The sequence below is a fragment of the Lampetra fluviatilis genome, chromosome 27 (assembly GCF_964198595.1).
Source record: "Lampetra fluviatilis chromosome 27, kcLamFluv1.1, whole genome shotgun sequence".
Taxonomy (NCBI): domain Eukaryota; kingdom Metazoa; phylum Chordata; class Hyperoartia; order Petromyzontiformes; family Petromyzontidae; genus Lampetra; species Lampetra fluviatilis.
Genome location: NC_136301.1, coordinates 12,325,711 through 12,345,397, shown reverse-complemented (window position 1 = coordinate 12,345,397; position 19,687 = coordinate 12,325,711). Strand labels below are relative to the sequence as shown.

Sequence of the window (19,687 nt, the reverse complement as noted above, 5' to 3'; positions counted from 1 at the left end):
CAGTCGGAGTGGGGAGCACAGGTGGTGCATCTACCAGTCAACTTAGGCACCTGGATCTGCCCCATGACCTCCTGCCAGACATTTTTCAACATGGCCTCAAGGTGCACCTAGCCTGGCACATGCGCCGTGGTGACATCAATGCCACTTAGTGAATGGCGGTTGTTGTTATTGTTATTTTTGTCTGAGTTTGTGAATGTGTGTATATGTGAATTTGTGAAGGTGTGTATATGTGAGTTTGTGAATGTGTGTATATGTGAGTGTATGTGTAGTAGCATGGTTGGAAATTGTGTACATTTCCCATCCATCCTTACCTGTAGTAGCAGGCATGTGTCAACAGGGGGTGGTATACTGAATGGGTAAGATAAGTCGGCCCGTTGGGCAAATAGGGCTCCTCAGACCCCAAGAGAGGGGCTGGGGGGATATTCCAGAGCCCCCTAGAGAGTTCTAGAAGGAAGGCGTGGCTAGGGGTGGAGAGACCCTGGAACGGGTATAAAAGCCGGACGCCTGGACGGGTCTGGCAGTCATCGTCAAGCTGAAGACTGAAGACCCACTTAGGCTAGGACCCTGGGAACCCCCGGACCCGAAGTCCTTCTAAGGGCCGGGACCGAGTGGGCCAGTGGTCGGGTCAGCTAGCCTCCCCTAGGACCCCTTAGCCGGAGGGCTGAGAGTACGTAGCCCCAGTTGATAGGGCACGCTAGCCCGACGGCTATACCTCCCCAGGTATCAGGTGGAGGGGCCGCTACCCCTTTGTGTTAGAGATCGTTACTGTTGTTATTGGAATAAACGTGTTTCCTCTACAAGCCGTCTCTACTCTCCGTGAACCCACTACATATGTATGTGTGTATATCAGTGTGTGGTAGATCAGTGAGTGCGAGTGTGTGTACATGCATGCGTCACACGAACCGCACTCCACGATGGTCCTGAAGCGGAGATCGCACACGGGGCCGATGCCATGCACCATGAATACCAGGTGGTCCACCTCCCCCACCTCCCCTGCAACGCAAAGCAAAGGTCCCCCATGTAGCCCACACAGGCTGTTGTGGGCAAGTGCTGTTAGCGAACGGCACCTTTCACTCAAAACTGCTCTAGAGGAGTTGTACACCCCTAGCTGCCACTGCAATTTAGTGGCCTAAAATACAATTTTTCGCTCCGGATGATCGCTGCAAAGTATGATCTGTGTTTTGATTTAGTGTGCTGATCTTAAAGGTGCATTGAAAAATGTTGATACTCCGACTGATGCTCCTGCTGTTGTGGAGTGACTCATGCAGCCAGCTATGGCTGCAGAGTTTGGTAGTACATGTTGTTTACGTCGTTTACAGTGATCCCTCGTTTATCGCGGTTAATGGGGACCGGAACCCCTCGCGATAGGTGAAAATCCGCGAAGTAGGATTGGCCCCCTAGGAATTTCCGTATATGTGTGTGTGGGTACCAGAATGTTTAAAATATGTATATTTATACTTTATATATATATTTTACTTAAATCTATTTAATTATAAAACCTTAATATTATACATTAACTCTCTCTCTCTCTCATACAATACGTATTATGGTGTTCTACACTCACCAATGACAGTAGTATCTTGAGACTTGACTCCAGTAATGACGACGACGACAATGACAATGACGATGACAATGACGACGATGACAGACCTGTGCAGTTCGATGAATGTGATGATGAATGATGATGATGGTGTTACTGCACAGGTATAATGAGGCCTTTAAATCAGTTCGAAAAATCCACGATGCACTGAGGCCGTGAAACTTGAACCGCGAAGTGGCGAAGGATTACTGTATTGTGAAAATTCGGTCACAGTTCCTATGACCACTGTTTCATTGCTTTTATGGCTTTATTTTGGTGATTTTCGAAAAGTCTTTTGGTTTGGCCATGTTTGTTTGTTGTAGTACAGAGTTAGACTGATAGCCTTAATCTAAGTTGTCTTGTAGTTGTTGTTTGACTTGCATCCCACTGGGATTTTTGCACACAGTGTTGGTGTACGGTCTTTTTCTGCAATATTTTGCTGTCTTTTCTTGGATTTTCTGTTTGCACATAGTCACTTTAAGATGTTTTCTTGTTCATGTTTTTGTTTTTTGTTTGTTGCGGTTGCACCCGATTCAAGAGCCGAATGGCTCACAGGGCTATACCTAATAAATGAACTTGAACTTGAGGAGGTGGTGTGGTCATAAACGCGCCCGGCCACCTTTGTCTCCCCAGTGCTGATGTTTACACACCACACAAGCTACTAATTTAAGGTTAAGTCGACCTAGGGGAAGCCCAGATATTCGTCACTGATATTGGTGGCCATGAGAGAGAATTTAACTCAGGTCATTGGGGGCGCAACGCCCTAACCGCTGTGATGATACTCCCCACACACACACAGCCCTGACACCACCCCAATGTGATCCCTATCTCACCATAACCCCGACCTTACCATGACCCTGAACTTAACATGACTTCGACATCACCATGACCTCACTGTGACCCCGAGTTCACGTTACCCCGACCTCACCGTGACCCTGACTCTGCCCTCCCCGTGACCCCGAGCTCACCGTCGGGGATCTGTTCGGCGAGGTCGTCGATGCCGCGCTTCACCACGCGTGGACGAGCAGCGCCATCCGGAGTCGTCCCCCACTCGTCCGGCGGAGACAATGGGGAGAACTGCACGATCACCTGACACACAAAGATAAAGATACCCCCCCCATGTAGCCCTCAGAGACTCTTCGGGGAAGTGCTGTGCTGTTAGTGAGCATCTCTAAGAAGGCCGATGTGACAGACGGGCGGGTTGCGTGGCCAGCATGGCACCCGACCGACCAACTTTGTCTTCCTAGTGCTGATGTTTACACACCGCACCAGGTACTTATTTGAGGCCGAGTCGACCTAGGGGAGGCCCAGGACCGGTTCAGGTGTTTTTTTACCCATGTTGGTGACTGTGAACAGGAATCGAACTCGGGTCACTGGCTTTGTAACAGTCTACTAAGCACTATAGCGCGCCCCATGCAGATACAAAGACACACGTAAAAAAGACAAAGATCCCCCATATAGCCTTGACCAGACTATTGGGTACACACACACACGTGGGTACACAATGACCCTTCCCCTCTCCACCCACACTCACTCCATTTGTCCGTGTGCTCACTCTCACCTTGGGGTTGTGCATCACGATCGTTTCTCCTGACGGGAACTCTAGTCGCCGGTGCCATGAGTTGTTTTCAATCGTCTTCTTATACTCAGCCTGAGACACAACAGGGAGACAGAAGGAGGAGATGCAAGGAGACACGGTGGAGACACAAGGAGGAGACACACGGGGGAAGACACAGGGAGACACACGGAGACACACGACAGATAGAGATATGGTAATGCATAAACACAGACACACAAACAGAAAAATTAGTCCCCGTATCTTCCCTAGTGTCCCCATGTGTCTATGTATCTTGATCTGCTTGCTGAACCCCTCGTGTATCCCCATGTCTCTCCGTGTATAACACTGTGTCCCTGTGCCTTCCCGTGCCTACCTGTGTCCCCGTGTGTCCCCCATGTCTCCATGTGTCCCCCCCCCCCCCGTGTCCCCCCCCCCCGTGTGTTTCTCCCCCGTACCTCGATCTGCTCGCTGAACTCCTCCCCGTAGGGAGTGAAGCGCGCCTCCGCATCCCCCTTGCTGAACCAGCAGCAGCGCCGCACTTCCCCCGGTGCCTCGTCCCAGTAGACCGCGCGTCGCTCGCGCTCGTACAGACTCACGTCGTAGCGCCCGCCAAAAGTGGACACCACCACGCTCTCCGGGTCCGGGTGGACTAGGACAAGCCGGAAGAACCACCAACACCACCATCAATGGTGACGATGATGATGATTACAAGTAGACGGGCGATTGATGGTTATTGTTAACGATGATGGTAGAAAAACGATGCGTGTGAAATGACAACGATTATGATGATGAAACAACTCTAAATATGTATTTAGTCAGGCTCCCATACATCGAACCAGGCTCCCGCGTATCGAGCCAGGCGAGAAGCGCCTCACCAGAGTTGAAGGCCTCCTCCAGGGCGAGCGAGTCATAGAGGCTGAACGGCGTCCACACCTCCTTCCCCTCCACGCTGCGGCAGAAGAACCAGTGGTGCTGCACCGCCTCGTACACCAGCCCGGGGGGTGGGGGCTGGGCCCCGGGGGACAGTGCAGGCTGACCCCCAGGAGGCAGGATTTGACTTGGGGGGGGCGGGGTTTGGCCAAAGGTGGGTAGTGACTGGCTACCTGGGATAGGCGCATAGCCACCTGTGGTAGGAGGAATATATCTGGTAGTGGGAGGGGCATAACCGGTAGTGGGATGGGCATAACCGGTAGGGGCATAATCGGTAGTGGGAGGGGTATATCCGGTAGTGGGAGGGGCATAACCGGTCATGGGAGGGGCAAAACTAGTAGTGGGAGGAGCATATCCGCCAGTGGGAGGACTGTATCCGCTTGCGGGAGGATTGTATCCGCTCGTGGACGGGGTGTAACCTGCAGGGGGAGCGGTGTATCCAGTCATTGGGGGGGTGTAACTGGCGGGAGGAGGGACGTAGCCCACTGTGGGTGGGGCTTGCCCAAAGGGGGGTGGGGTCTGCCTGCTTGTGAGCGGAGTCACGCCGGCCTGCAAAACAAAGATCTTCCGTAAAGCCTTAACAGACTTGGGACAGGTGGTGTTTGCGAGCACCTATGAAGGCTGGAAAGGCACACGAGGGGGTGGGTAGCCGGCACCACGCCCGGCCGTCTTTGTTTCCCGAGCAGTGATGTTTACACACTGCACCAGGTACTCATTTCAGACTGAGTCGACCTAGGGGAGGCCCAGGATGTGTTCAAATAATCGTCACTGGTGTTGGCCGTGAGTGGGAATCGAACCCAGATCGGCGGGTTCATAGCACAGCGCGCTAACCGCTGTGCTACTGCTCTCCACAGACACACACGCAAAGACAAAGATCCCCCATATAGCCTGCAACAGACTGTTAGGGCAAGTGCTGTTAGCGAGCACCTATAAAGGCCAGAATGGCACACAGGGGGTGGGTGGCCAGCACCATGCCCGGCCGCCTTGTTCTCCCCAGTGGCCATGTTTACACATCGCACCAGGCCGAGTCGACCTAGGGCAGCCCCAGGACCGGTTCAGATAATCGTCACTGATTTTGACCGTGAGCGGGAATCGAACTCGGGTCGCCAGGTTCGTAGCACAGCGCGCAAACCGCTACATTCCCCACACACACAGACACACGTTTTGAGTTACAACCGGGCGTGCGGTATGAATGGAGGGCCGTGGCTGCGGTTGCCACACGGCAGTGGAAGTGGGGTTTGGTACAACGGCAGTTCGCCAATCGGTGGGTTCGCATGCGGTAAAGCGTGGGCACTCCAACCAAAACATCTGGCCAGCGTGGAGAAGAGGAGACCCAATAAACTGTCTCTCCAGAGCTCCCGCCAGTGCAGGGACTATTTCACCAATCGTGTCATCTGTCCCCCCACCGCCTCGTCTAAGCCTCACCTGGGGTTGCTGTGGGGGGTTCATGGGAAGGGGGGGGGGCCCGCCCCCACCCCCCACCATCTGTGGGGGGGGCACGTAAGGGTTGGCCCGGCTGCTGAGCGCGGTGTGGCGGTACGGGTTGAGGCCAGCTCCGGCCGTGGGGCTGGGACCACGGGAGGTGGGAAGAGGCTGCGGATCGCACGACACACGCACCGTCAGCAGGCCAACGCCGTTGGTGCCACCACCACCGCCATCACCAGCAGCAGAAGCCATCGCTGATGGTTCTGCAGCTGCTGCACTGGAGACGTGCGGTGACCTCCATAACCAGCCCCGACAGTCTCATCTCACAGAGACCCACAGGCTCACACAGAGACCCACATACTCACACACAGACCCACAGACTCAGACCCATCTATCCTCTGCCTCCCACCATGGCTCTTAGGTCTTCTCTTCCCCCTGGTCACCGGACTCATGGAGACCACTCCAATGCCCTCCCCCATCAAATCCATTCGTATCTACAGCACAAATCTGCCACGTTTCCTTCCGCACGACTGCATGGCTTGTTTTGTGTTGCTATAATGATAATTGTAATTGAACTTGGAACGCGCCGTACAAAATCTGCTCGCTCTCGCAGAGACGGGACAACTCCGACGCGCGAGGAACCACAAACAGGAAGGCAGCAGCTACATGGTGAGCCGGCGCCTACAACTACAAGCTCCTGGGTCCTCTATATATCAAGGCGTTATCAGCCAACTAACAAGTGTTTGCGTGTGCGAGGAAACCTGAGCATCCGGAGCAAACCCCACGTGTGGGAGGGGGGGGGACACTAAATCCAGTCCACACTTTTGCCAGGGTACGGCTCCTCCTCGACACCCACCCACGGGAAGAGAGTTTCACAACATCTGTGTGGTGATCCACCAACCCTCGCTGCTGCCTCCACCGCGCCGGATCGCTACAGGGAGCTACATGGATAGCCATCACCTGCCCGGCTGAAATTCCCAGCGTCTGTCTCACACAAAGCTCTGCTTAAGTGTCAATAACTTCCTTTTCAAACTGCTTGGTTTTAATTCCAGCTCTCTGACCCATATTGTAATACAGACAGCACTCCTACTACCTCATCATTACCATCATCATCATCCCTACGACCAAGTCACACACATACTACAACACCCGCCATTCACCACTAAGTGGCGGTGATGTCACCATGGTGCCTGTGCCAGGCCAGGTGCACTTTTGACGCCACATGAAGTGTGGAAGGCTCGCTGACAGGAGGTCACAAGACAGACCCAGGTGCCATGGGTAGATTGACTGAGATGACTGGCAGACATACGTACACACAGATACACACGTGTGCCACTGGTTTTGTAGCACAGTACATTAACCACTCCACCACCACTGCACCCGCACAAATACAAAGAACCTCTGTATAGCCTACACATGATGTTGGGGCAAGTGCTGTTTGCAAAGCACCTTTGAAGGCTGACTTGGCGCAACACACCTCTAATTGGCATGGTTGGCTAAGTACGGAGCGAAAGAAGTTCAACATACATATAATAAAATCTTGTTATTTCGGTATTTGATCATTTGTAATTCGGGATAATTCGGCAGCGGCTGCGCTTTCGGCATATATACAGTATTAGTAATTCACATTGCCGTACCGAATGATCGAATTTAGGCATGCACGTGAAACGACGCCGTGCGCCATGACCAAAACAATGACTAAGTCAAGTGGTGGGGCGCGTGACGAGCATTAGTGCTGACCTGTTGCTTTGGGCTTTACTTTGTTTATGCACTCTGTGCAAGCCAACCCTCTCAGAAATGTCGTCTACATCTGACTTGTTTAAACCCATGTCACAAACACCCAGGCATAACCTACATTCTACTAGCAGTGAAGCTTCCAATGCAGTCTCTTCAGTCTCTGGATATTCTTCCACAGACACCTCTGTCAGCAGTGAAGTGCCACATCAGCTGATGTCGTCTGACAGCAAGTAAAATAATGTAGTAAACATTAATTGTTTTAAATGTGAAAATTAAATGTAATTTTTTATTTAGCGTAATTTGGTGTTTAAGTTATAGTTTAGTGAGGATACAGTACATTAAGTGCATACTAAGTACATTAAGCCCCACCTACCACATTGAACATACCACATCCTCCTCATTCACCTGCAGTGCTGGTTACTGATAGTGTAATTTTTTGGGAAAAACATTTTTGGAAAACAAATTCGGATTTTTTTTACCATGCCCGGCCACCTTTGTCTCCCCAGTACTGATGTTTACACACCGCACCAGGCACTCATTTGAGACTGAGTCCATCTCGGGGAGGCCCAGGACCAATTCAGATAATCGTCACCTGTGTTGGCCGTGAGCAGGAATCGAACTTGGGTCCGCCGGGTTTGTAACGCAGCACACGAACCACTAAACTACTGCTCCACAGACACAAAAACAAGATCCCCCGTATAGCCCACAGACTATTGGGGCAAGTTCTGTGAGCGAGCACAGCACACGAGGGGGTGGGTGGCCAGCACCATGCTCGACCGCCTTTGTCTCCCTCATTAGTGGCAAATGATTTTACCCACCGCACCAGGCACTCATTTGAAGCTGAGTCGACCTAAGAGAGGCCCAGGACTGGTTCAGATAATCATCACTGGTGTTGGCCATGAGCGGGAATCGAACTCGGGACACCGGATTCATAGCACAGCGCGCTAACCGCTACACAACCGCTCCACAGACAAAAGACAAAGACTCCCTGTATAGCCTGAACAGACTGTTGGGGAAAGTGCTGTTAGCAAGCTCCACAGACACACACACACACGCACTCGACCCTGACACTCGACCCCTTACCTGACCCCTCCTCTGGCCCCTCACATGACCCCTCACATGACCCCTCACATGACCTGCCCCTCACCTGTTTGCCGTCGCCCCCATTTCCCGCTGCACCCTCTGACCCCGTGAACGGCACAGGGCTCCGGGTGTAGGGAGAGCCGGAGTAGGGCGACCCGGACTGGGGGGCTCCCGACTGGGGGGCTCTGGAACTCCCTGGATTGGGGGGCCCAGGGTGCACGATGGAGGCGAAGGGGTCTGCGTGGGCCGCGTGGGCGGCCTGAGAGAAGAAGCTGAACGTGGGCGGCGGAGCCTGGCCCACGAAGCTGTCCTCCTCGCCCGCTTCAACGCCATCGTCTGAGGACGCAGGCGCACGGAAACACACAACCACGCTCGACGACCAGGCTCGACAACGACGCTTGACAACCACGCTCGACAACCATGCTCTACGACCACCCTCATACATACAGACACACTCTCATAATACAGACACTCATACATATGTAATGACACCTGCTGGCCGGGAAAGGGAAGCACAGGTATGGGCATGGTTAAAGTAACAACCAATCAGAGGAGAGGTATCTGGGGCAAAGGTAACAGGTGGGGTTAGCCGAGATACTCCGGGAACCTGCTCGAAGGTTCCACGAGAGGGCGTGGCCGGAGGCGGGGCCTAGCCAGGCCTGGGGGGATATAAGGGGGAGTGGACCCGGGGCTTGGGGTTCGGGTGTGGGGTCTTGGGTCCTGGCTGCATAGCTGCTCGCCGACATCTCTCTCCGTCGTCCGGCCACGTGGAAGATCTCCTGTGGGGTTTCCATCGCCATCATTGTCACGCCGCGAGCCAGCGCCGTAGCCGAGTGAGGGCGGTGGGACCATGCCGAGTGATCGGCTGTGTGTAGCTAGTAGAGACGTTAATATCTAAGTGTTGTACTCAGAGTGAGAAGAATGAGGTTGGCCTGTGTTGTGCCCAGTGTGAGAAATCAAAGAAGTACCCTCTACACGACGTGTCGCGGAAGTCGCTCATTACACATACAAACATAAAAACAAACAACCGCCATTCACCACTAAGTGGTGGTGACGTCACCACGACGCTTGTGCCAGGCTATGTGCACCTTGAGGCCACGTGAAGTGTCGAACGCCCGCTGGCAGGAGGTCACGGGGCAGACCCAGGTGCCACGGGTCGACTGACTGAGATGACTGGCTGATGCACCACCTGTGCCTCCTACCGTGCCAACTTTCTGTGCTTTAGCCACCCGGCGCTCCAACTGCCCAGTAGCGTCCATCACGAGCCTCCTCCACAGAGGCCAATCTTGACACCGCTGGTACCAGTCATCGGCAAGTCCACTCAGCCCAGATCCTCCTGTACCATATCACTCCATATCTTCTCTAGCCCGTGCCGCACCCGTTGAGCACCCTCGATCCGGCCAAACAAAAGCTGTTTAGGCATGCGGTGACTGGGCATGCAGGCTCTATGGCCCAGCCAACGCAGCCTTGCCTGCCAGAGGAGCTCACCGATGGGACTTTGTCCAGATCTTTCAAGGATTTCTGAGCTCCTCACACAATCCAGCCTGGTTAAACCCAGGATCGATCGTAGGCAGGCCAGCCTAAATGTTTCTAACCGGCGAAGAGGTTCCATTATGGGGGTCCACGTTTCGCAAGCGTAGAGAAGGGAGGGAATGACTGTGGCCGAGAAGACCTGAAGCTTCGTGCGGAGCAACAGACCAGGTAGCTTCCACACAGCGTTACGCAACCGATGAAAAGATAATGCCACTCGACTGATTCGGAGTGAGACCTCTGCTGTTAAACCGGAGCAGATCATAAGCACACTGCCCAGATATGGGAAACCTTCCACTCTCTCCACAACTGCCCCATCACCAATTGGGAGTTGTGGGGGTGGAGTGTCCGATGGTACAAAATACCCTGGCAGGTGCTTAGTTTTGGTGGGGCTGATGGTAAGGCCCCACACCTCTTAGTAGCAAGCTCCAGATTTAGCTGCAGCGCCTCCAACTCCTCCTTTGAGTGAGCAGCAATTACCAGATCGGCATACAAAACATGGTTGAGCAATAGGGAGCCATCCCTTGACAGCACCCGGGCATCAACCATTGTATCTGTACCAGATGGAAATTCCTCCCGTACAGCTATTGAAGGCCTCACGAACTACGTGGTCAAAATAGATTTTAAATAATGTGGGAGCCAGAAGACATCCCTGTCGCACCCCAAGGTGTACAGAGAATGGCTCCGACTACTGGCCACGTAGCCCGCTCACTATCATGAAGGTCCTTAATGATCGTGAGCAGAGGGTCAGGGACTCCGAAAGCACAAAGAACAACCCAGAGCCCAGGCCTACCGATGGTATCATAAGCCTTGACCAGGTCAATAAAGCAGAGATGTAGGTCTTGTTGGAATTCCCTACACCTCTGCTGTAGCAGACGAACAGAAAATATGGCATCCGTGCAAGACCGCCCTTTCCTGAAACCGCATTGGGGCTCCGCAAGCCTCTCTTCAGCGAGCCTAGCAAGGCGATGTTGAATAATCTTTGCCAGGACCTTTCCCGGCACACTGAGGAGTGAGATGCCCCTGTAGTTGTTACAGTCTGTTCGGTCCTTCTTAAAGAGGGGGGCCACCAGGACATCCTTCCAGTCCTGTGGAACCCGTCCAGTGGTCCACACTGTTGTTATGATGTCATGTAGGGCAGTCTGTGCACAAACGCCACCCTCCCTCGGCATTTCGCTTGGGAGATCATCTCTACCCGATGCCTTTCCTGGTCTCAGACTCTGGATCGCCTTCAGTACTTCCTCAACAGATGGCACCTCAGCCAGCCACTCACAGGAGGTGACCTCTTCCAATATTTGAGGCACCACAGCCTCGGCAGGGTCATCCCCATTTTGTCCCACGTTGTTATCCAGGCTGAGGGATGTCCCCTCTCCCAGGACCTCACAGAAATGCTCAGCAAATCTGCAAACCTGTTCCTGGGGGTCGGAGATTGGATCACCGTTCCTTTCCCTAATGATGGTAATAGGTGTGGCGCTGCAGGTTACGTTTTTGATGGAATTAAAGAGCGATTTGTGATCGCGGGCCACTGAGGCAGAATCCATCTCCTCAGTAACCTGCGACCACCACCCATCCTTGCAGCGTCTCATGGCTCTCAAAACCTCCGAGCGAAGGCTGCGGTAAGCTTCCTCATTCTCCGACGTGGGATGCTGTAGTCGATGAGTGGGCCTGTCGCTTTTTCTCAGCCGGCTTGAACACTTCCTCTGTCAGCCAGGGTCTCTGGGGAGGTCTGGACCGTGTACCCCAGGGGTGTCCAAACCTTTTGCAAAGAGGGCCACATTTGATAAAGTGAAGATGCTCGGGGGCCAATAGTTCCTTTTGACATTTTTTTAAACTACAAAAGTTACGTGAAAATACACTGTTATAAAACAATTTTCATTGTCACAATTACCTTTATTTTTCAAATGACAATATAAGCAAATATAAGCCACTCAGGCAGACGTGAACAACTCTAAAAACACAATTCTGCCTTTCATTCAGTCAGATAACATTGAACAAACTGTCTAGAATACCTTATATTTCCATGAGTTAAATATCTTTGCCTCATGAACATTTTAAACAGGAGTTATAAGTAATGCAAAGTGGTCTGTTATCATTAAACTTTAAAACAAGTGAATTTTACCCTTGTCTTTTACAAGATCTTTCAGAAAGCAATAGTTTGTGCCACATCTACAGGTACATAACATCAACAGTTATAACCAAATCTTATTCAAGAGTTTAATAAAACAAGTGCCATAAGTCCAAGTGCATTAGTGTGCTTTAGGCTTATCACTGATAAGTGACAGATGTTACCGTTCAAAACACTCAATTGCAGATTGATCAAGGAACAGATAACTTGCTGACACTAATGAGAATGGTGATACTGAGATCTAGATTTCAGTAAAGAGACCAGGTCTGGCTTGAGGGCAGTGGTTGAGATGCGTAAAATGCCACGCAAGTGGGAGTCACTCATCCTTGACCTCAATCGGTTCTTGTTTAAGTTCATGACCGAGAATGTTTGCTCACACAAATATGTGGAGCCGAATAAGCTCAGCATTTTCTTAGCAAATGACCGCATTTCTTTTTTTTCAGTCGCCATGGCAGAAATTACTCGAGAAGGGTTTGCGGCACGGATGCAGAGCCAGATAGAATTAGAATGGTGCCGCCAACGTGTGGTGAAAGGAGGAATTGCATCTTTAAAGTTTTACAATTTATAAAACCGAAGTTGCGGGCCATATGAAATCTGACCACGGGCCGTCATTGGCCCGCGGGCCGTCATTGGCCCGCGGGCCGGACTTTGGACATGCCTGGTGTACCCAAAGCAGCCATTGCAGCTGCATGAGACACAGTCTTAAACCTCGCCTATTTCCTCGACATCAGGAGTGAGGGACGATACCAACCCCAGCCGCAAGCGATGCTGAAATTCTCGCTTGCAACTTTCAACAACTAGCTGAGACCATGCCACTAAGGTTTTGAATGGGGTCCTGGGTGTACACCCACCACCGGAGTGGAAGAATGGCAGGCGCATCATACAGATGACAAGTTGATGGTCAATGGGCAGATCAGCTCCATGGTAGGTCCTGGTGTGAAGGACATGGACCCTCATCCGCTGTTCCGTCACTATGCAGTCCAGCAGATGTTCTTGCTTGGACCCGGCATGCATCCATGATGTTGTGTGGATGCGCCGATGCCGGAACAACGTGTTGGTAATTACAAGCACATGGACTGCACCAAAAATCTAGCAGCCTCCTGCTATTGTTATTGAGCTGATCTGACCCATGCCTTCCAATCACTCTAGACCAGGTGCTACCAGCATCATGACCAACTCGGGCATTGAAGTCACCCAACAAGATGACTCTGTCCTGAGGGGTCACTTTAGCTACCACCTGTGACAGGAGGTCATAGAAGGCATCTGACTCATCGGCTTTGCCTGCATCCCTCCACGGATGTTTGTCATCAGTGGGGGCATAAGTAACCACGACCACCACTCCTTGCCTCTGGTTCATAGGAATGAAAGTCCAAAGTAGCCTGGGGCTTCCAGCTTCCCACACCTCACCGCCACGCTCCCACTTTATTCTTTTGTTCAGAAGAAGAGCCACTCCCTGTTGTTTGGCAGTCTCCTGCACCGAGAAGAGGACTGTCCATCCCTCATGGTGGCAGGAGCCAGAGCCGGTCCACCGGACCTCCTGAATACCACAGAGATCCAGGCAGTACCAGTCCAGCTCCCGACAGAGGAGTGGCAGCCTCTCCTCCGTAGTGAGTGTTCGAACATTCCACGTGGCCACACAGTGTGGTTTTTAGTTGTTTCTGGAGGAGCGCCAAGGGTAAAGATTCAGTCTCCTGTCTCCGCAAAATAGAGTTTGGCCAAGAGGCGTCATAGATGCCTGTCCCCCCGGAGCCTCCGGCACAAGCTTATTAATTAAATGTTGTTGTCGTGGTTTAACGGTAAGTTAATTGAAGGTGGAGGGGTTACCAGCCCCTCGCACCCGTCCAGAGCCCCCATTTAGCCGCTGTGGTAGTCACAAGCGCCATGAGGAGAAAGGCCAATTTGAATTAGCCCTCCCCCCACAGCACTGACCACGACAGCGTTGCCTGTCCGGCACCACGAGGAGGTAGGGGGTTGTTTTGCAAACACTTTCATACAGACACTAGCATACAGACTCACTCTCATACATACACACTCGCATAGAGTTCAATTTTAGTTCAGTTTATTTTTACTTACCCTGTTTGCAAATAAGCTCTTACATCGCCTGTCATAAAAAAAGAACACTGCTTCCCCGACATATGCACAAGTCACAGTAAATAAATTTATAATAAACTTATAACAAATAAGTGAAATAAAAAATTAGACAGCAAATCATAATCATACAGACTCACTCTCATACATAGACAAATATCCCCCATATAGCCTGAACGGACTGTTAAGGCAAGTGCTGTAAGCGAGCACCTATGAAGGTAGGCATGGCACACGAGGGGGTGGGTGGCTAGCACCACGCCCAGCCGCCTTTGTCACCCCAGTGGTGATGTTTAAACACCACACAAGGTACTCGTTTGAAGCTGAGTCGACCTAGGGGAGAACCAGCGACGGTTCAGATATTCGTCACTGGTGTTGGCCATGACCGGGAATCGAACCCGGGTCGCTGGGTTCGTAGCATATTGCAGCATGCCTACCGCTACGCCACTGCTCCCCACATACATACAGACACACTCTCATACATACATACAGATACACTCTCATACAGATACTCATCCATCCACTCACTCTCATACATACAACAACCGCCATTCGCCACTAAGTGGCGGTGACGTCACCACGGCGCTTGTGCCAGGCTATGTGCACGTTAAGGCCACGTGAATTATTTAACGCTGGCTGGCATGAGGTCATGGGACAGACCCAGGTGCCATGGGTTGATTGACTGAGATGGCTGGCCGATGCACCAACTATGCCCCCTACTGTGCCAACTTTACGTGCCTTAGCCACCCGGCGCTCCGCTCGTTGTTGTGAGCATTGCTTCTCTGCTCTCCGTTGTTGCTGGAGGGCGACTGCCTCCATCTGTCCAGTAGCGTCCATCACAAGCCTCCTCCACAGAGGCCGATCCTGACACCGCTGGTACCAGTTATCAGCAAGTTCACTCAACTCAACATCCTCTTGTACTGCTCCATCTCTTTTCGAGCTTATGCCACACCCGTTTAGCCCCCTCTATCCGACCAAACAGAAGCTGCTTGGACATGTGGTGGCTGGGCATGCGGGCTAGATGACCCAGCCAACAGAGCCTGGCCTGCTAGAGGAGCTCACCGATGGGACTTTGTCCAGATCTTTCAAGGATTTGTGAGTTCCTCACACAATCCAGCTTGGTTAAACCCAGGATGGATCGTAGGCAGGCCAGCCTAAATGTGTTTAAGGGGCCATCCATTTGGTACGAATGTACGGAGGGGGGAGTTAACCCAAATGCATACGCATGCATATGGGGGTCTACTACTCGATAATAATGCAGCTGGTGGTGGACTATCTGTTGCTTAAACACGTTTATATTATTAAGCCTTTATCGTTTCTGCATGGATTGCATATCGGCCGTTCAATAGGATTCGGAGGGGGGAGGGGGGATGCGTCAAGCGTACGTACGCAAGTGGGGGGGGGGTGTAAAAAGTACGCGTACGTACAGGGAGTGGTCAAGTTTTTACAGATTTTTGCATACGTACTAAATGCATGGCCCCTAACCGGCGAAAATATTCCATTAGGGGGGTCCACGTTACGCAAGCGTGAGAAGGAAGAGCATGACCATGGCCGAGAAGTCCTGAAGCTTCGTGTGGAGCAACAGACCAGATAGCTTCCAAATAGCCGATGAAGAGATAATGCCACTTGGCTGATTCGGAGTGAGACCTATGTTGTCAATCCCGATCCGGTCATGAGCACACTGCCCAGGTATGGAAAACTCTCCACTCTCTCCACAACTGCCCCATCACCATCTGAGAGTTTTGGGGGTGGATTGCTGAATGGCACAAAATACCCAGGCAGGTGCTTAGTTTTGGTGGGGCTGATGATAAATAAGGCTCCGGCTCTTTTAGTGGCCCACTCCAGGTTCAGCAGCAGCGCCTCCAACTCCTCCTCTGAGTGAGAAGCAATCATCAAATCTTCGGCATACATAACATACATACAGTCTCATACATTTGTAGTGACATACTGTCACGAAACTGTAGCGCCGGGTACTGGAGGGACACATGACCCGGGGGCTGAGAGCCCTGCCTTCATACAGTAGGGGGCGGGGCCCAGGACGTGGCAAAGCCACGGCCAGGGAGATAAAGGGGAAGCCCTGACAGGGATCGGGTTCCGTTGTGGGGATCGGCCTGGAGTCCCACGTCTCTTCGTCTTCGCTCGTCGCTCCTCGTTTGTCGGTTGAGTGTAGCCTGACATCGTGGGTCAGACAGTGTGTGTGCTGGCTGGCCCGTTCACTCCACTAACGCGCACGCACATAGCGAACAGATAGACAGCTAGCCATAGAACCCGAGTTGTCAGGGTTGTGTTTATGAAAAGTATTGCTTCCAATTACAGTGTGAGACTTCGTGTATAACACACTACACATACAAACACACTCATACAGATACTCATACAGACACACTCTCATGGCTACACACACTATATACATAGACACATTCAAACAGACACTCTCATTCAGAGGGCTGCTTCAGCACAGTTGAGGACAGGCACGTTGCCACGTCTGTCCTCAACTGACTACAATCGTTAATTAAACTCGCTCGCTTGCACAACATCGGCAATTGTTACGGCTACAGAGAGGGGGGCGCTGCATACGACTAGGCGGCGAGCGGCGTTCCATGATTTGTATGGACATCACGTGTTGGGTTGGGTGCGATGTTCACTGTATGAGTGTCGTGTAGGATAGAGATATGGGACATTCGTGTGCACGTGTCGTTACGCGTTCACTGTGTATGTGTAAGAGTGTGTAGGTGTGTAAGAGTGTGTAGGTGTGTTTGTGTGCATGTGCGCTGCGCTTTGAACCCGGCAACCCGGGTTCAATTCACGGTCATCTGTGTGCCATGCCGACCTTCATAGGTGCTCGCTAACAGCACTTGCTCCTACAGTCTGTGAAGGCTATACGGGAGATCTTTTATTTGTATACGACAGGGGGTGTGTGAGTGTGTGGATACTGTCCACATCATTGCGTGTTGGAGACGAGATGGACTGATGCGGTACAGGAGGATGTGGAGCTGAGTGGATTTGTCGATGACCGGAACCTGCGGTGTCAAGATCGGCCTCTGTGGCGGAGGAGGCTCGTTCAGGACTTTCCTGAGGCAGTTGGAGGCAGTCGCCCTCCGGCAACAACGAAGAGCGACGCTCACAACAACGCGCGGGCGGATAAAACGCAGCGAGGTGGCACAGTAGGCGGCACAGGTGGTGCATCTGCCAGTCATCTCAGTCAGTGAACCCATAACACCTGGGTCTGTTCCGCGTAGTCCTGCCAGCGAGCCTTCGACACTTCACGTGGCCTCAGGGTGCACCTAGCCTGGCACAAGCTCCGTGGTGACGTCACAGCCACCGGCTATTGTGGTTGGACACGTTTGCTATGCAAGTGCCAACTGGCACCTGGACACCCTCATAGAGGAGATGAAAGTGTCATCATATTTTAAAAAATCAGCCCCGCAAACCAGAACCTTGACACAAATCTCGGCCGAGCCGCGACCTGAACTTGGTCTGGATCCAAATCTGAGCCTAAATGACCTGGACCCGGACTCGAACCCGGTTTAGGTGTCGGTCAAAGTTCCTACAACTTACAATTATAAAGCCACGTACCCTACGACTTCAGACATCCGCGGAAGCTCGTGTTCTTGACGAATTCAACACCAATTCCGCCGCTTTACACGGCGACACTCAACCATTCTCCGACTATACCTGGCACTACAGAATATTAAACTAAAGATTCCAGAACCCGACCTCCGCCACAGCGCAAATATCCGCCAGCCCCAACTCAGTAGCTTCCGCGGATTTCCGTCCATCACCGCCGCTTCTCCCACTCACTCGCCGCCACCCTCCCCCGTCCGCCTTACCGAGCGCAGCCGCGGCGGCGGCGGGATCGGCGCCCGTCACCACGGGCAGCAGCGTGGCCGGAGCCGAGAGGCTGAGCTCGGGCGCGGAGGAGAGGAGCAGATTCTGTCCCGGGTACGAGCGGCGCTCCCTCTTCCCGCCGCCGTCGGCCATCGCCGGCTCCGTGGTGTCACCGTCTGAGCCCCGCCCCCCCGCCACTGCCGCGTCACCTTTGCCGCGTCACCTCTTGACCTCACCGCGCCGCCATGTTGGGAAGGGAGCCATTGGCGTTGCGTCGGCGCGGGACGTCACCGGCCATGCGACGCGGTGGGGGGGGGTGAGCGTTGAAGTGGGGCGCGTGAGTTCCCCGACCCCTCTTGCAACATGGCTGCCCAGGTTTGACGTGCTGATGACGTCGGGCGCGACGTTGCGAGGTTCAGGGCGTGTGACACGTCGCGCGGTGACGAAATTTTTTCAGTCACGTGCTTCGGTCGGGCTGCCACGTGGCGTTGGCGTCGAAGTTACAAGTCGGACCCTGATGGCGTCGCCAATGCGTTACTTTCGTTTTTAAACAGTTGCCGAGTACAGGATCAGCACGTCAAGCGGTCAGCAACAAACAGCACTACTATCAAAGTTGTAAAGATTATGACAGCTTGGGAAAAATGAGACGATGGGAGGAAATTCCAAACTGGAGCAGTGCGAGTGAGAAAGCAGAAAGTGGCGAGATGTTAACTACCTCGCCTGGCATACAGGAGGTCGTGCGTTTCGATTTAGACCTTCAAGCCTGTATATTTGGAGTTTGCATGTTCTCCCCGTGGTCGTGTAGTTTTTTTTTCTACGGGGTCTCCCGGTTTCTCCCTCCACATTTAAAAATATACGTTTAGAGTATGTAGCTGCTATAAATGTCCACATGATCAGAAGCCACTTCGTTGAGCAATCATTTGTGGCCAGGTCGCTTCTGAAAAAGAGATATACAATATTGCCTCGTTATTCACGAACTTGCTATCCGCAAATCACATTTGGCACTACACGATTGCATAAAGAGAAAGTGAAGGGATAAAATGATGAATGTGATGAAGAGAGAAAGTTATGACATTAAGCAATGAAAGTTTTTTAAGTGATGCGCATCATCACAATTTAAATTAAGTTCATTTATAAACTTTTATTTAACATTTCAATATGCATTTTATTTACTTTGTTTATTATAATAAATGTTTAGTTGATAGTTTTCATGTATTTAATAGCTTTATCTATTTAAGATCATTAAAAAGGCATACTATCAGCGAAATTTACTATTCACGAGCATTATACTGTAGCCCAATGGGCCTTACCTGGTAAAATTAAAAAAGTTAAGTGTTCTGACCTGCAATGCAGTGAATTAACACATCACGGATGAGCTCAAATAGTCTTGTAGATTGCGTGTTCAACATGTGAAGGAATCAACGAGTGACGTTCACAGGAACAGCATGGCAGTAGTGTGGGATTTTAGTTTTATCAACATGGTGTGCGTCACGTCGCATCCAAAATAACAGCCGTCCTCGCGTTCTCACATGCGCACGCGGTAGCGTAACATACGCAGTTGGAAAACGCCTGGGGAATAAGGCATCGTACGAATGGGGATCTAGGAGGCGCAATAGTGGAGGAAGGTCCTGTTGATTTTGCCCACGTGTAGACATCAAAGCCACAGGTGATTCCTGTCAGCCATCTTGACCGCATGGCTGGGACGGCAAGTGAAGCCTCTGGGCTGCGTTTGCAGGCGTGGGCAAGAGCATTGCGGTGCTTAAGGGATAGAACCACGCTGCGTTGTGCGTAGTGACCATGCTGTGCAAAG

General features: G+C 52.0%; 1 protein-coding gene across 4 annotated transcripts in view; it reads right to left on the bottom strand.

Moving 5' to 3' along the window:
- Window positions 1–19,687, bottom strand: part of SEC23IP (SEC23 interacting protein) — a 191,646-nt gene that overhangs the window by 18,668 nt on the left and 153,291 nt on the right. For 2 of the 4 annotated variants that reach the window (XM_078869257.1, XM_078869258.1), the window contains exons 1-8: window positions 17,880–18,049; window positions 8,377–8,648; window positions 5,493–5,660; window positions 4,013–4,616; window positions 3,593–3,786; window positions 3,141–3,230; window positions 2,548–2,668; window positions 904–993 (exon numbers count right to left, since the gene is read on the bottom strand). In XM_078869257.1, the coding sequence (XP_078725383.1) occupies window positions 904–993; window positions 2,548–2,668; window positions 3,141–3,230; window positions 3,593–3,786; window positions 4,013–4,616; window positions 5,493–5,660; window positions 8,377–8,648; window positions 17,880–18,030 (1,690 nt within the window). In that variant the 5' untranslated portion in view covers window positions 18,031–18,049. Of the gene's footprint in view, window positions 1–903; window positions 994–2,547; window positions 2,669–3,140; window positions 3,231–3,592; window positions 3,787–4,012; window positions 4,617–5,492; window positions 5,661–8,376; window positions 8,649–17,879; window positions 18,050–19,687 lie in introns of those variants that run through there. The other 2 variants (XM_078869259.1, XM_078869260.1) reach the window with 2 other exon arrangements.